Source organism: Ursus americanus, chromosome 2, assembly GCF_024610735.1.
Source record: "Ursus americanus isolate L20-20 chromosome 2, mUrsAme1.1.p, whole genome shotgun sequence".
NCBI lineage: Eukaryota > Metazoa > Chordata > Mammalia > Carnivora > Ursidae > Ursus > Ursus americanus.
The window spans coordinates 89,762,708-89,780,655 of NC_142128.1; the positions used below are offsets into that span (position 1 = coordinate 89,762,708).

Here is a 17,948-nt window from a genome sequence, read left to right on the forward strand (position 1 = left end):
TCCAGAAATGACGGGCCCCTGAATTCTTACCAGGACTCCCTCTTGCTTGGCAAGTAGGGGAAGTCCTTTAAGAGAAATAGTCACCCCAGATCTGCATCCCCCAAGACTCTGCCCTCTCTGTCTTAAGATGGCCAAACACTACTATCTCCTGAGCATTGGTACAAAAGAACAATGGAAGATAGACAATGTTTGAAAACTTGACTCCAGCCCACACTGGCTATATGACCTTGGGTAGGTGACCTGGCCTCTCTTGGCCTCTCTCTGAATCTCCTCCTGTGGAGGAGAGGGACATTCATATCCATCTTGCAGTGTTGGTATGAAGATTGGAGTTCATATATGTAAAGTTCTTGACAATCGGTAGGCCATTTATAAGTAACTGGGGATACCATAGACCTTTATGTTCTAAGGCACTGTCCACTTTATCTCTTGATCCTATTTTAACAACCTGAGAATTTAAAAATCCTGAAAATCTAAATGGATTTCTGGACCGAAGTTATTTATAATGCAGTTAAGGTGTTGGCTACAAGAGTTTGGTTGCTAAAGGATTTTCTAGACTGGGATGGAGAGGTATCACTGGAAAGATCATGAATTATATTCATTTAACTAACATTTTCTAACCCACTCTGTTGTTTGGCCCTGTGCTAGCTGCTCAGGACGTGGCTCCTGTCCTCATGGGCAGTGGGCAGTGGGCCAGATAGAAAAGTAAGGAGATCACTGCACTGTCGGGACAGAGTAGGGGTAGAAATTCTCTTCCTTCCAGCCCAGAAAACCTCTACAACAATGACTTTGTCATTACTAACAGCCCAGAATTCACTTGGAATTGTGACAAGGAATCAGGTTGCTATGCCCTTTGGCTGACGGGGGTCGAGTGGGCAAAGTGCTGGCTTGGAAACCCATAGACTTAGTCTCTTCATCCCCAGATTTAACACTGGATCAAAGACAGAGTTCTGCTCTCCAGATCTCAGTTCCCAGCTGTTGAGGAAGGACATGTGAGCAGATCTCCTTTCTGACAGGTTTAATACGAAAACATTTAATGATCAAGTGCCTCAAGCTCCGTAGGAAAAAATGCCAAGGCTATCCAAATTCACTGCCACTTTGCCGCATCACCAAGTTCGGTCTTAGCGGTGTATGCCTTGGAGGAGAAATCTAAGAGTTATAAATTAAACTGAAAGATCACTCATTCGGAGTTGCAGGATGTACTGGATTCCATTTCTGTGTCACCACATATCTGCAGGCTTGTCTTCGTATCGGGTCTGGGCAGCCCTAGCGAAGGCTCTGCTGTCCTGCAGTCGCGGGGCCGGATTGCTTTAGGGACTGCGGCCGCTCCTCGTTCTTCACGTTGCTCAAGCATCACCTGACGGTGCTTCCCTCCATCCCTGAGCCAACTTTCTGCCCCCCTGGGCTTTCCTGTGCTTTTGCAGGACACCCTTGGGACCCCAGCAGATATAACCTGGAAGTGCAGGGGAGCTAAAGCCTCATGGGGCAAACGTGAAAAGTCCCCACAGAGCAGTCAGAGATGGGAGCTGGGGATAAAGTCTTCCATTCTCCCCTGGATGGACCGGTGGCGATTCAGCAGCTTCCTCTCCTGCAAAGCCTACCACCTGCTCCTTAGCACGCCCCCTACATTCCCTCAGCCTCCTTTCCCACCTCATTTCCTTCTGTCCTCCCGCCAGCTTCCCCGGGACCGCACTTACCCATAAAGTATTCATTTGAGATCTTCTTGCCGTAGGCATTGTATTTTCAGGAAACATGGGTAAAGACACAGAATATTATAACTGAAGTTGACCTCAGAGATAGTCTACTTGAGGGTTTTCATTTTTTAGAAAAGAGAGCAACAGCCGATGCGGCCGAGATAAAAGTGAATTACTCAAACCACAGTCTCCAGGCTCCAGGTTCAGGGTTCTTTAGGCAACATCACACACACACACACACACACACACACACACACACACACACACACTCATCCATATACGTGTAAATATGTGTATGCACACATCTCCGTGCACTTGCACACATGTATGTTGTGTGTATACATACGTTTATTTAAAATGTTATTTTTCTTTTTGCCTTTTCCGCCCTCCTCAGAAATAGCAGACAAGATCTACAATCTCTTCAATGGCTATACCAGTGGGAAGGAGCAACAGACGGCCTATAACACCCTCCTGGATCTGGGTTCCCCCACCCTACATCGAGTCCTCTACCACTATAACCAGCACTATGAGAGTTTTGGAGAATTCACCTGGCGGTGTGAGGATGAATTAGGCCCCAGGTAACCAAGAAACAAAGACCTCGGCTCTTTGAAATTCTGCCCACTATTCCACTGCACCCATGGATTCACAGAGATTTCCCGGGTGAGCTTAGGTGCTTCGAGAAGTCAGTCCCGTGCTTTTATACAGCTCACTTCATGCAGATTAGTTTGGGATAAGCTGTATTTAAGTAGGGAAGTCATGAATACATTTCCTGAACTCTGAAAAAAAATCTTTGCCCTTGACCTGTTTTACCCACCTCTTTACCATGCTGACGCAGCATTGCAAATGCTACAAATGATAGGAGCTGGAAGCCTTGTCTCTTGCGAAAGAAACTTAGGAATTTTATTGAAGAGGTTATCCAAAACTATTTATTGCGTATGAGCTTTGCAAATACGATATGCATTTTACAGACATATTTTCAGCGAAACTGCACATCCTTATGAAAAGACAACGTGGTGGTGACTAAGACTCACCTTGACATCTATGTTGGCCAAAGTAAGGACAGTATAGTGTTTGCCAGCATCCCCCGGCCCTGAGGTTACGGCTTTTCAATATCAGGACCCACTGCTTTTATGTTCTACGACACAGAGAGCACTCTTGGAAAGAGAGGGATTGGAAGAAGGTGTAGAGGGACCACCTTCCTTTTGCTTCATTGATCATGGCTACATGCTCTTGCTCTGAAAAAACAGATTTCGGTGGAAATACTGGAATTTTCAGATAGATTCAGTGGAAGAGGCTTACATGGAATGTTGGTGCCTATACGTCCTTGAATTATTTAGGAGTTTATAAAGAAAAAAAAGGGGAGGGGGCACATGGACTATTTTTAGAAAGAAAAAAAAAGGAAAGCAGACGAAGATAATCAGTGCACTGGAATTCTCTGGCACTTAAAGAATTCTTGCACTCCTGCCAACAGGCTGCTCGGAAGTACCACCCAAAAGTTGCCCCATCCGTCTGACCTCTGACTGAACTGGAGGGAGACCCAGTGTCAGGGTGCTTCTCGTGACCTGAAATTATAAAGTCTCCAGAAGACCATTGTTCAGGACATCCCTTCCTATTCTCTTACTTTTGAAAGGAGGAGGAAGTTTAAGATTATCTTCTGAAATGCAATGATTCCATGTGTAAGTTTAGGAAGAATCTCTGCATTCCATAGATTATTTCCTGCAGTTATTATAAAGGCGGATGGCCCTCGGGCAAACAGATGCCACGGCTATGGACCAGGACACAGAGGGAAATACATACGGGACTTTTCATTGGCTTTGTCTCAGTTTCAGGAGAAAGCAAACCCTGGGTTGGAATGTTAGATACTTATTAAGATATGTCCTTTCTGTTCCATACCTTATTACTCCTGCCCTCATAATTACTTATGCCTAATATTAGCCCCTCTTTCTTCTTCTCTCCCCAGCTCCCTTCCCCCTACCTGGCTCTGCTCACTCCCTCCTCTCTGCTCCCCCCACTTATCCTCCCTCCTTCTGACATTTATTGAGTGTATATATACAGTTCTTGGTTAGGGAACATAAATGTCACAATTTGAATAGCACTAACATTGCATATATCATCTTCATTTCCAAGGGCATTAGGATTGCTTTTAAAATTTCTCTCTTGTAACTCAAGAGTTGGAAGGAAATTGGTTAATAAAGAAAGTGAGCAGGGGCAGAAGTGTGGATCCTCCCCCGCCCCCCGCAAAGTACGGCGTGCTGCTGACTTGACATTCTCTTCCCAGACTCTCCTCCCCGGAGACCCTTTCATGTGTGGTGCTGGGTTTTCAAGACTCTGCAGTAGAAAACGGTGTGTAATTTCATTAGCTTCTAGAAATCAAGTTTTCCTTCCCTGTGTCATGGATCTCAGGGAGAGCCGCGGGAAAGGAAAAGCCGTGAGGTGCATCCAGCCACTCCTGCGTTGGTCGTGCGCGTGAACAGAGGAGGCTCTGGGGGCTGCATGCTCCCCGTGAGCGGGCAGAGACCACCCCCTCAGTTCAGTGAAATGCATTCCCTTAGTGTTCATGGAGGCCCCCAGATCAACGCGAGGGTTGAAATCCTTTGAAAACAACATGGGCTGTGTCGCTGCTAAGGAAGAAGAAATCCACAGGCTCTGCGAGGATCAAGGGGAGACCCAAATTACTTATTATTGTTATTTTTCTAAGTGAGCTATGAAAGCAGCCACAAAATCTCCACGGGCTGCTCAAATCTGTTCTCTTCCTGTGTCCTTGTCTCGAGGCTGATGCACACGCTGCCCTCATTCTCCCTTTGCTCCCTCTCCCTCCACCTTCCAAGAACTTGTCAACAACTAATGACATGTAGTGGGATAAATTAAGAGGAAGGGCCACCAAAGTCCCGTTGATGACGACTTTTGGAAGCCTGCTTGGCCAAACCGCAGAGGCCAATAGGCGGAGGAGACACCCTCTGCATGGGATGCTACGTCGGTGGCTGGAGGAGTGTGCGTTTGACTTCCTCCGACCCACCAGTGAAGTGCGAGAACATACGACTGCCCTCCGATGCCCTCACTCAGTCTCCATCCCCGGCCTCCCCTGGGGAGTCTCCACACCTTTCCTCCAGCATCATCTCTGCCCCTCTCAGCACGTCCTCCCAGGAATGCGGTGAGGTCATCCCCTCGTGGAGTCCCGGCCAGACGGAAGGGGAGGAATGAAACGAATGTGCTTATTGTTCTTTGAAAGGTCATTCTCAACGGAGTGCAGAAACTTCCATTTTCTGGAAAGAATTGGTGATTGAATTAGAAAAGAGTTGGTTCTCACATGAGAAGGTAGCCGAGCAGCTGATAAATACTGCAAGGAATTGAGTTCATTGAGCTTTTCAGAACGGCATTTTACAGGAGCTCCTTCAAAGAAGAGAAACTTCGTGGGTCTCTGGGTACTTAGGGGCTTGAAGAACAGGAGGAACGCAGCTGAGTGAGGGATCGCTGCTCCATCTCAGAGCCGGCGAGGTCTGGCAGCTGGCGGACAGCAGCCCCCGTCTCGGACGCTGGCACCGGGCACCGGGAGCACGATTGTGGCGACAGCATCCTTCTCCAGGCTGCACGCAGAGGCCATCGGGCTCTCGTGTTGGCCCGGAGGGATCGCTGCGCTCCAGCGTGTGCGAACTTGGGACAACCTCGTGCAGCTCCGCTCCTTTCTCTCCCCTGTGATCTGTGACAGCCCTCCTCCTCCCCCTCTCTGGATTGGGTCTCAGTGGCCGTGGCCTCCTGGCTTTCCAAGGGAGAAGGCAGAGTGGAGTCGGAGCTCACCTGAACACTAATAAGGTCACGAGCCTCTGAGAGTCTGCATTTCCCCCAGAAGGGCCCTGCGTCATTGTGCACGGAGGGCATTGTCATCTTCACCCTTATTTCACTGTCACTCCCTCCATCCGGGCATAATTAGTTACATTTGATACCCTCCAAAGTTCAGTATATCAGCTGTTTCTGCTTAGTTCTAAAATAGCCTTGAAAAGGGAAATATTCACTCAAACACATTATTTGTCATTTAATGATGATAAATTGCTGGCTGTAGAGAAAATGGATTTGATTTGTCTTTCAAAACTGCCAACTCTATGATTTTAAAAGGGCATAAATTCCCACTAAAATAGTAGTTATTTTCTTTCCTTTATTTTTCCTTATGGCATTTTGTTTCTGTCTTTTGTTTTGATGCCTGTCCCAGTTTGCACAGCCAGAGTGTTCTTTCATCCATCTATCCATCCATCTATCCATCCATCCGTTTGCTAGACAGATGTTTATGAAGACCCGCTGTTCTGAATGCCCATGATAGAACAGGAAGCAGGACACACCAGACTCTGCCCCCTGGGAGCTTTAAGTCTCACTCTAACAGTGCCTATTCGCCTTTCCCCGCCTTCTCTTCTTTCTAATCTGTGTATCCTCCATGCTCACTCCATAGGAAAGCTGGCCTCATCCTTTCCCAGCTGGGGGATCTCAGCAGTTGGTGCAATGGCCTCCTTCAGGAACCCAAGATAAGCTTGCGACGCGGCTCCCTTAAGTACCTGGGCTGCCGCTACAGCGAGATCAAGCCCTATGGACTTGACTGGTCAGAGCTCAGCCGGGACCTCAGGAAGACGTGCGAGGAGCAGACCCTGAGTGTCCTTTACAACGACTATGGGGACAGCAAAGACATCTAGCGCCATGATGCCAGATGGTGGCTCCCAAGAGGAAGCAGGAATTGAGGAGAGGAACATCTGGGTTGGTCTGTGGATTTTTAATATTTTTTAATGGAACATTAAAAGCTCTAAACCAGGGAGAGGCAATATCTGAACCAGGGAGAAACTGATCCTCGCTCCCTGTAGAACTTCTTCGGGATGGTGTTCTCCATCTGCATGTTGGGTAGACCTGCCAACCAGCGCCTCATGCAGTGCCACTTCTCTTTAGGGGATTACTTTGGGGTTTGTTTTACAGCTGATTTGTTTCATTTATGATTTTTTTTTTCCCAAGAGGTTTATCGCAATGCTCGAGAGTTCTGCCATGCTTCCCATGAAAGGTCTATCAGGTTAAGGCGTCCTGGGCTCACTGAGTCCCTGAGTCCATTGGGGACAGAAATGAGACCAGAAAGTCACCAGACTGGCCTCAGGCCCCAGCCACAAGCATTCCTCAGGAAGCATCTCACTCTGGGAGCCTAGGTCTGCTCACAGAGAAAGACGACATCGGGGAAATCGGGAGGGTGGGCTCTGTATAGGCCTCATAGTTCCCCCCAGGCCTTCCTATTGCTTGATTCACACCTCATAGGTGAACTGAGCTTCCAATATGGGTCCCAGCGGGCCTTCGGGATTTTTAGGTCCTCACCCATTTTAAGACAGGATTGGGATGAAATCTCCCTCTGGCGGATCTCTGCCTCCCCTCCAAACGGTATGAGATCTTTAAGAGGCAACAAAACACTACCTGTCAAGTGCACCTTCAAAACAGTCTCCCCGGGAGACTAGTTAGCAGTCCCATTCTAGAGAAGAAGTAGGGCTGATTATTCTGAAAACTCCAGGCGAACTTCCTCAGACCATCAATGTACAGCGTACCGCATGCCTGGATTCTCTTAGCGCCCACATCCCTTACCCTGGACAAGGCCTGCTCCGGCCCGGGGGCGCTGATACCTCCATGTCAGTGTTTCAGTGAACTCAAGCGATTGCTGATCACAAAAAAATGAATGTCCATTTCTCCTTTGCTAAATTTGCTTAATTATTTTGCTAGTTTTGCAAATCCTTCCTCTGGTTGGCCACCCCCAGGAGAATGCCGCTGTTTTCACCTCCCATCTAGCTGTCAGGTTCTGTGTAGGCCAGCCTCCCGACCGCGAGCAGGGGCCCAGCCCTTGCTTCTGCCCCGCTACCCTACTGTCGCTGCCTTGTGGCCCAGCTAAGGGGAAGCCCCACCTTTCCACAAGAGCTTTGAGGGCCGTGTGGCCCAGCGATGGCCTTAGCTGTGCCCACACACCTCAGAAGCCTCAACACACACCTTCAGCCACCCTGCCTTTGACCAGGGCCCCTCATTTGGAAACACAAGAGAAAGGTCAGGAAAGAGACGCAGGATCTATATTGAACTATATTGATTTTTTTTTTAATAGTAAAGACAGATCACATTCATGAAGTGCTCACTGTGTCCCAGACGCTGCTCTGAGCACTTCACCTGTCCCTGAATCCTCACAACACCCCCCCCCCACCTCCCCTCCCAGCCCCACTACCGAAGAAGAGCTATTCCCAGCCCCATTGCAGTGATGCGGAACCGGAGGCAGAGAGCGGTTAGGCAACTTGCCCCAAACTCCTCCTTGAGCACTGCCTGGGCCACGATGTGACTTCAGGCTGTGTGACTTCAGGCTGTCAGACTCCGGAGTCCTCTTTCACCCACAGTTCCAGGCCAGCTTGCCTGTGGCATGCAGCTGTCCCATCTGTAAGCTCCACTGGGACCAGCCCGACAGCGCTCCCCGTGCCACACCCACCTGGGACAGATGTGCCCATGGGGCACGTTAGCCTCTGCAGAGGGACCACCCCGAGGGCCCGCCAGGTCTGTGGCATGAGCCCTCCCTTGGGGCCTGGGAGTGGAGCCTGAGGGGAAACTGCAGGCCACCTCACTCCCCTCCCCACATTTTTCCATAAAAAGCCGGAAAGCTCTGTCTGGTGTTCTGTAATGTACTTGCCTCAGAAATGCCTCCACTTCCAGATCGAAGGCTAGCAGAAACCTTGGCCGTCCCACCCAGGGTCAGGGCAGGGCCTCGGGTAAAACGCCTAACGGGACATCGCTGACCGTCCCCAGAGAGGACGATGCCACAGGCACCCGGAGGCCAGCCAGCGGCCAAGGCCGAGGGAAGAGCTATCTTTGCTGCCACCACTGTCTTGCCCCCCGTGTTCAAGTCTGCCCACAAAATGGGCTCGATGCAGCGTCGTGGGAGCCCAGGGCCGCACTGCCCTCCTGCCCCGCCGCGGGGGAGACCGGAGCCAACGGGCTGCAGAGGGAGGCTGGGGAGTGGCATCAGCGTCACCCTTCTCCATCCCCTCCTTCTGTTTTATTAAAATAAAGGAGGGTCATTCTTCCCCCAAGCCGCTCCAACTTTTCATCTATTTTATCGTTTTCTTCTCCGATCCCACCTTTCCTCCTTCGTCCCTTCCTTCTCCATGACTCCCTTCCTCCTCCAGTATCCCCTTGTGTCCTTCTGGTGGCATGTGTGCTTGCACGCACACACATTACACACACGCACTATGTATACATTACACACACCTGCATTATACACAAAACGCACACAACGTTGTTCACATGCGGGGCACACATTATATATGCATACACTATATACACACACACATTACACGGACTGTACACACGTACACTATACACGCACAACAGACATACATTACACTCACACATGTACACATACATTACACACATGACACACCCACATTATGCGCCTACATTACACACACGTCACACACACTGTAACACACCCTACGTGTGCATACATTACACATACGTGCTCTGTCCACATGCATCACACACACAGTGCACACACAGCCTCTATGCCTGAGTCCCGTCTACTTTCAGGTGAAAAGTAAGGCCAATATGAACCGGGCAGGAGACGGTCTTTCGAGTTCCCCTGATGAGTAACTGCAGGATTTGGCCCTGGGAAGACACCGTCGATCACACCCTGATGACATTTCCCAAAGCTTGCCTGGAGGGACCCACCCTGGCTAGAAAGGGGGACAATAGTGGACCAGTATTAAACCTCAAATTTCCAAGCTGCCAAACAGGTCTAGGGAGTCACTTGTACCCACCACACGCCCCCAGCTTTGGGCTCCCCACAAGACCATGGTGTTTCCTCTTGAATGTATGTGACCCCCGGAATAGCATTAGACCTTTAACTGAGAGTGTGACCATTTTCCACAGAGTTTGGTCCATTTGTTATTTTTAGTTAAGCACACTTCTTGATATTCAAATGTTCTATTAAAAAACCTGAGTGTGAAAAAACCCCAGTTGACTACTATAGAAAGAAGAACAGATAGGATGTGACCAGCTTCGGATGTAACAGTATTGTTTCAAAGAGAATTATTGTACGATTATAAAAACATGGAATAATCAACTAAATAATAAACAAAGCTGTGCGTAAGTGTCAGGTGTGTGGATGTTACCTTGTGTCTTTCGAGAATCAGAGGGATCTGGTGGCACCCATTGGGAAACCATCCCCGTGTTCAATGTTCTACCTCAGATGCCACATAGACAGGCTTTATAGCCTGTCATCCTGACTAAAAAAAAACACTTAAACACCTCACAGCAAATTGTACTCACGTCGTTACGTGGTAGCGGTTTTCACTTCTCCGCCACCTTCCGGATGATTCGCCGATGGAATTTGTTCACTGCGCATGTGCTGTATTTCGCGCGATGCGCGGTGCCGAGGGAATGCGGCGAGTAAGACGGCTTTGTTCTTCCTTGCGAAACCTGGCATTATATGGGGAAAGGGAGACACTGAGCCCGCCATTACCAGGGTGAAGAGAACCATGGCAGAGAAGTGTGGGATGATGGGAGGCACCAACATTTCTCTTTGGGCATCAAAGGCAGTTGTTGCAAAAGGCCCTCCCCGACACTTTCCTGTCTTGCGCTCTGTGGAGGCATTTGGGATGGGCTGGCTCTTAGGAAATGCTGCCTGCTGGGCAGCCCCAGCACTCAATCACTTTTTTTCTCTCTGCCATGTAACTTTGAGTAGATGTTCTCTCTGCTGCCCCCAAACCATGTGATTCCCTTTGTCCTCCAAAACCCAAGATGGCGCCTGCGCACTCAGTAGGCCTTCTTGCAAAGCAATGATGAGAGTGCCTTTCCCCACGCAAGCAGGAACCAGGCAAGGGTGTTTTAAAAGGTGACCACAGATCCTTTGAAACCCTTCCCCTCTAGAATTGTGTTCTACTTCCTCTCCCCTTGAATCTAGGGAGGTTGGTGACTGTTTTAAGTAAGAAATGATGATGGAAGTGACACTGTGTGACTTCCCAGGCTGAGTCAAAAAGGCGTTGGGGCCTCTGCCTCCTTCTTTGGAACTCTGGCTCGCAGAGGTCTGAGCCATCACGTAAGAAATCTGAGGCCACCATGCTGGAGAGGTCATGTGGAAGCACCGTGGTCCCCAGTTCCAGCCGAGCCAGCCTTCTAGACATTCCTGCTGAGGCATGTGACTGAAGCTGGCTTGGACCCTCGCGATCCGTCTGTCCGCCAGCTGCATACCACCCAGCAACTTCTATCAATGTCACATGGGAGAGAAGAATCACCCTGCCAAGCCTTGCCTGAATCCCTGACCCCAGAATTATGCAACAGGATAAAACAGTTATTGTTTTAAGCCACTAAGGGGGTCTGCTAAATAAAGGGGATCTGATAGGGAGCCAAAAAAATCTATTCCAACTACCCAGTGACCGAGCATGGAGATTGCCCTGCCCGAGGCGTGAACTCACCACGAAAAGGAGAGAAAAATGTATGCAGGCTGGGACTACATATGCGTAACATGCCTCTCGCCAGTGAGGTGAGTCTGTGCCCCAATAGAGGGGAGCAAAAAGAAGGGTGGCCACTTCATCCCAATACATCTGAGCAGGTGAACCTCAGGAACCTCCCCGGAAATTCTGTTTGAGTTGCTGGGGCGGGGGGGGGGGGGGGGGCGATAGTTCCAGGGCCAGCCAAAGAAAGAGAAGGGAAAAGACAATTTGGAATAAAGAAGACATATTGGAAGGAAAGGGTTTCTTCCAATGACTTTGTTTTTCTGTCCCTTTGCGTTTGGAACTTCCCGGATGTGATATGCACACCCCACGCTTAATGTGTGGCAGGCACTTGTGCTAAACCCTTCACTGCATAATATTCATCAGTCTTGTGAAATTAATACCCTTCAGTGGGAGGAAGCAGTCCCAGAGCCCTGATATCACTTGTTCAAGGTCACAGCTAAGTGGAACGACAGGCATTTCCACCAAAGGCATCTGACTCTAACCACCCCACAGCATGCCCACCCACCCACCCGCCCCCGCCACGACTTTGTTCCTCCCTGAGTTTCCTAGAAAGGGAAAAGCTCCTCCCGTTGAGATTGTTACAGATCACTGGCCTGTTACTCTGTCTCAGGCAACGGGAGAGAACGTGGCTGAATGCTGGGTCCGTGCACACTTACCACTACCACTAAGAAAACAACTCCGAGCACATAGCTTGTTTTCACAAGCCAAGCACATTGTTTCTTTTTGTTTATTTGTTCTTGGCTTGGTTTTTTTGTCTGTCACATGAGTGTCACGCAGACCTCAAAAACTGTGACTCTCGCTCTGTATGCTTAGGGTAGCCCTGTATTGCGCTTTAGGGGTACTCTGGCTGGTCCTCTGTGTTCTGCATGCGTCCAACACTTGAGGCAGAACTTGGGGAACAAAAGCCTCTTGCCCTTCAGGGCAGCCTGGATTGACTCACTGATTCATACCAGCCTGGATTTTGACAGCCTGCCTCCAACCCTGTTCCCATCATCAGTGCCGAGCTGCTTGTCATTTAGGCTGCACCAATGAATGAGCAGTTTAGTGTCAAAGGAAACCTCAGCGTTCTATAGAATAGCTGATAATTTCTCTAGAAACATGGGGCTCCAGGACTCGTCTCATGTTTGCACTTTTCCAAAGTGAGAAAAAAAAAGTACTCCTTGTTCTGGGACTTGCATTGTATGCTCTAATTGGATGGATTCCCATAAGAATGGACAGGTTTGACACGACGTTTCTTCACCACAAGTGCCCTTGGTTGGAGTTTATGAATGTGCCTGTTCACACAGGGCTATGAATCAGTGTAACAGATCCCTTACCACTTTCCCGGTAGGAGAACCTCAGCCATGTTCCGTGCTCAGTAATTAGGAGCAGCTTCTTCTGTTTGGAAGGGTTCAGATGTCAAGTGACCGTGAGGCTCTTGCCGCCCGACGGATCACGCAGCGCTCTGAGACCTCCCCACTTAGAGATGAAACCACCTCACACATGTCCTGGTGATGTCCAGGACCTAAGTGTCCAAGAGTCAGACTAGATTGGCCATGCCTTAACTGCATTTGTCCCAGTGACTATTGAGTATGACATGGTAACGATGCCTACACTCCTCGAAAGCCGACTGCCTCTTTGTCCTCAGATCCATTCTCCAAACTTTGGAGGCTGCCCCTGCACAGTGTCACATAGAGTTGACTCTTGTAACTATATTTCCCAGACTCCCTGGTCAACAGGCTTCCGGGCCAGGGGGTAATGGAGGCACTTAGGGAAGAAGACTGGAGGACGGAAGAGGGAGCAAGCCAGGGTGGTTCTCCCTCTCGGGTTTGGACAGTGTCTCTAGCATCTCCTTCATGAGTCCAGCGGCCTATCATGTCTCAGACCTCCTCCAGCAAAGGGCCACCATGCTTCAGCTCCTTCAGGGGACTCTGCCTCCCGAGCTTCAACAACACGACCTCATCTCCTCAAAGTAAGAGCTGCTTCCTGCTGCTGCTCATTTTGGGGCCGCCCCACAGTTCTCTAGATGCCTTCTCTGTTATTCCAAAACCTTTCTCATTTGAATTTCCTCCATTGAATTACCTAAAATGTGTGCTGCTTTCCTGGCTGCGTCTTAACTAATACACTCTTCCAATTACAAATTGCATAACATTTGGTACAGGAATTTTGTAACTTTTGGGGGTTGAATGATCTGGAAGATGAAATTTGGATGCTGAAAGGAAAGAAATTTTATGAACTCTAAGATTGATTACAGGGTCAGAAAATAGGTTTCTACTCGAGTGCTAGATTTGGTCAAGCCACAGATAGTGGCTGCCTGTGATTTGAAAAGGATTCTGAGGATGGAGCTGTATCTGGTGAGAAAGACTGGTGATGATCAATGCCTGATGGGGGAATGGAAATGGTGAACAGCAAGGTGTGTGCCATGCCTTTGTTCTCCCTAATTGTAGGAACAGAACAGGCACAGAATACCTGAAATCAGAACTATCTAGGAAAATTTATTATGCTTACATCATACATGTATTTATGATATATGTATATATGAAAATTATGATACATCCACAAGTGAATACAGGTTCATTGTGCATTGATAATGGAAATAGTGTGACAACAGAAAACACATTTCTGAGACTTTCTGGCCCCTAATCAATTTCATAGCATTTCATTTACCTTTTCTGAACTGTCATTTTCATTTCTAAATCTGCATTTTAAGACAGTCCTAATGATGTTAATATGGCATCTTAAGTGGCGTAAAACAAAGGATTTCAAAGTCTTCATCTGTTTCTGCCACTTGAGCAGTGTTATCAGTTAGGATCCAGTTAGGATTTCAACAGAGAGAATTTAATATAGGGAATTTTTTAAAAACATATCGGAGGATCAGAAAAGCAAAAAATATTTGAAACTCCAAGATAACACAGAGCTCTTAATAAGAACCGTAGGAAGCGGCCCTTACTCTTGGGCTAGAAGAACAAAGTGGGGGAAGTTGGTTTAATGAAAATTGGATGCCCTCGAGCAGGAGAGGCTATTTGCCCGGTGCTGGAACTTCCGGGTGGGAGCTAGTGGGGCTAGTTCCTCAAGCATGCAGAGATAATGGAGACTGGAACCAGGGGCTGTTGCCATGGTGAAAAGCCATTGGTAGGATGGCACAGACACAGACAGCAAGCAGACAGGAAGGACCCAGTCCCTTCTCCCACTGCCTTCCTTCCAGTCTCCTCTGCTGCCCCTCTGTGGACAAAACCTAACATGGAATTGAAGGACAAAAAGGAAGCAATGTTTGCAGCCTTCTAACAGCGGCATTACAAAGCAGAATGCAAACAGGTGGGTTTGAGCTGAGACACGATAGCTTAACAGCTGCACAGGCAGCGTGAGACTTGAACAAGATAGGGTTTTTGAAAGCACTTAGCGCGATGCCTGGAACTCACCTAGTAAGCAGCAACAGTGATGCTCCCTGGCCCTCGTCAGTGCTCCTTAGACCCAAAATGGAGCCACCTTTGTCCCTGATATTAGCGTTTCCCGGTAGCTTTCTCTTGACAACATCGACAACTTAGAGAGGCAAGAATACATATTCCAAGTTCGTATTATGCACTCTTTTTTAGGTGACAAAGATCCTTTCATATATTTGAAATGGAACTTCCTCTAAGGTTTTATCATCTTATGTGAGATTTCTAATGTTGCTAAAGATGCCGTTGTGTTTGACAGCAGGTAACATGTATGCATCGCTTATTATGTGCCAGGCTGAGCACCTTGACATGGCTTCTCTTGTCTAATTCCCCCAAACAAGCAGCCCCACGCACGGATCCTGCTACTGTCTACAAGGAACAGATGAGGAAACTCTGAGGTGTTGAGTAACTTGCCCAAGGCCACACAGCAGGTAAGTATGGGAGCCACAGTGATGTTTTTTACCACTCTGCAGTGCTGCCAGGTGGCCCACTGGAGTCACCTTCCCTCAGCCCTGGAACTTGGAACCTATCTTAGGTCACCAACTGAACTAGCAGCAAAATTTAACTGAATGAGGGTTTTTCTGTTTGTTGTTTTGTTTTGCCAATGACGGGGAGCAGTGTCTCTTGCATCCAGCAAGACTGACAAACCAGACACAGCACTATTTACACGTCCCATCTGGCTGCTTGGCTCTGATCATCAGCACAGGGTCGGTCCCCGCCATGGAGAAGCTGTGACTGTGGTGCGGGGCCTGTGCACTTTCAAGGCCCCTTGTGACATGGGTTTGTTGGCATTCGTGGAAATGGAACTCCTCCCATCTCTGAGCTCGCTGGGTTTTGATCGAACTGGTGTGAGGTATAAGCCTCACCCCCATTCTCTAGCCTGGTGGTGTTCTCACACAGGCCATTCAGCTGGTCAGATGTCTAGACAATTACAGAACAGAAGCATTCTACCACAGCCTACATCTCCACCATGGCCATCCCGGACTGAAAAGATCATTCTGATGTCCTTTAGACCTCTGGACCTTCCAAGCAGTCTCACTCTTGGGTATCAGATGGGGAGGATGTTTTGATCCTCACCCTGTAGGCTCTATGTGTCTTGGCAACAGGGGTGGGATGTGAGGAGGCCACCATAGAGGTGTTGATGATGGAGCTGAGTTAAGAGGGGGGAACATAAAGGGAGGGCATTTGGTTGCCATGGCAACACCAGCAAACACTCAGAAGAGAGGGTGTGGTCCAGGATTTAACAAAGTGCCATTGGGTTTGAGCAGCAAGTGGAATGTCTGAGGGTAGCTGCATTCCTCCCCACAGAGCCTGGGGCCGGGCCACCAGCAAGGACTGCCTGTACCTCTCAGGAATGCTCAGGATGAAGACAGGCATGGAAAAGACAAGCAGGCCTCCCAGGTGTGGGTTTTCCTATCCCCAGCCACAGAATGGGGGCCTTCCAGAAGAAATTTGGAAAACTCCGCAAAGAGCCAAAAGAGACTTGATCTACAAATTATTTTTTTCCCCAAAAACTCTGAGGCTCGCATTCTTCACGGTATGAGCAGGCACTCTGAAAGTTCTTCCCTGCAAAAATTCACTGCTGTCTTTTCTTTTGCTGCCTGTCCTTCTCTTCCAAAGTGGTGTTCTCACTGTGGACATGGACCTGGGTCTCAAACCCTCACAGTTCGATCAAACAAAAAACGGGTTTGGGGCACAATGTGAGCCATGGGAACATGGGTGGCAGTGGGTTGAAGCGGCAAGTCTGGATATATGCAGGAGAGACAAGACCACAAAGACAGTGAAGGGATGAGGCTGGCAGGACATGAAGAGTGGGTTTAGAGTATGTGAAAGCCTGAGGTCGAGGCAGGGCCTTGGGTCCAAGGCCCAGTGGTTAGATGAGGCTTTCGCTAGCCAGGAGATTCACAGAAAACCCGATAAGACTGCTACCAGTGAGCTTAATGGCTGGCCAAGTTGTCTGAAGAAGATGCCGTAGAGCTCCCACTAAAGCCTGGAAAACAGATATTGCCAGAATCTGACCTTGCCTTCACCTCCAGGTCTTGCCAAACTCAACTCTTCCCTTCTCCAGATTCAATTCTTTTCTGTCCTAATTCTTCTTCCCCTAAGCCTTAACTAGCTTAGAGGAAACTCCCATCTAAAGTATAGCATGAATGGAAACTAGAGAGAAGTGGTGAGATTTTAAGTGTATCTGAAATGCTAAGAGGGTGATATTAGGCCCATCACTGAAAAAGAAAGAAGGAAATTCATTCATTAGTAAATATTTATTATTAATAATTATTTCTTGAACTCCAGGTAAATCGGCTGTGTGGCATATACTTTATATTCATTACAGTAAATCTGCATAAAAACTCTTGAAGTTGGGAATTAGCGTTCCATTTTACAGATGGGAAAATTGAGTCTTAAGTCACTAACTTGCTCAAGATCACTCACCTTCCACTCAGGTCAAGTTTTTATGTTATAGGAAAGGAATTCACATGGAGCACTTCACATGCCAAGTGCTTTCAAGGGTTACAAATGTTCCCCAATCGAATGCACGTAACAAATCTGCAAATATAATCTCATCCCCCACTTTGCAGTTGGGCCTTGAAAGACTCAGTCATCTATCCAAGTTCTCCATGATCTGGGAGCCCACACTAGGTCTTGAGTCTGAAGTCTATACTCTCTAAATGAACTAGTATGAATACCTAAGTGCCTAGAATATCTACCAGAGTTCACTTTGACAGAGTCAAGGCTTGAAATCCATGGATGCCTTGGTACCCCTGGGAGCTTCATTTATACCTAGAGGGAAACTTGCTACTCTCCTGCAGCCAAGACCATTGCCTGGGGCCCTCTTTACTTCATGAAGGTAAATTGTCTAACTCTAAAATTATTATGGGTGGATACAGATTGCTCATTAATGAGCATGCTGCCCAGGCAGAGCTCTGAGACATGCTCTGGCATTAGCACTACCCTGCAAAATTGTAGATAAATTACATTGTCTTGCTGACATCGTTTTTTAAAAAATTTTTCCTTCCCTTAATACTTGGAATCAGGTCACATTCTAACTATTTAATCTGGGGCCTCAAACTGGCACACAGTATAGCTTTAAATTAAATTATATTTAAAACCTAGCCAATGATTCATAGAACACTTAATTGCATGTGAGTGGGGGGGGGAGAGAAAGAGAGGAGAGAGAGAGAGGAGGGGGGAGGAGAGAGAGAGGGGAGAGAGAGGAAAGGAGAGGAGAGCGGGAGAGAGAGAGGGAGAGAGGGAAACACCAACACCAATCAGACCATTAGAATAATGGGCCAGAAAGTTCATGGAAACTCAAAAGCCGGTGAATCACCATCATACTTTCTCTGCCCCTT

At 48.2% G+C, this 17,948-nt stretch overlaps 1 protein-coding gene across 1 annotated transcript in view; it reads left to right on the forward strand.

Annotated features, from left to right (window-relative positions):
• The window catches only part of ASTN1 (astrotactin 1), a 294,984-nt gene extending 285,159 nt beyond the window's left edge, over positions 1-9,825 (forward strand). The window contains exons 22-23 of the mRNA XM_045811403.2: positions 2,086-2,269; positions 6,130-9,825. Of these exons, the coding sequence (XP_045667359.1) occupies positions 2,086-2,269; positions 6,130-6,367 (422 nt within the window). The 3' untranslated portion in view covers positions 6,368-9,825. The remainder of the gene's footprint in view (positions 1-2,085; positions 2,270-6,129) is intronic.
• Positions 9,826-17,948: the final 8,123 nt, after the last annotated feature.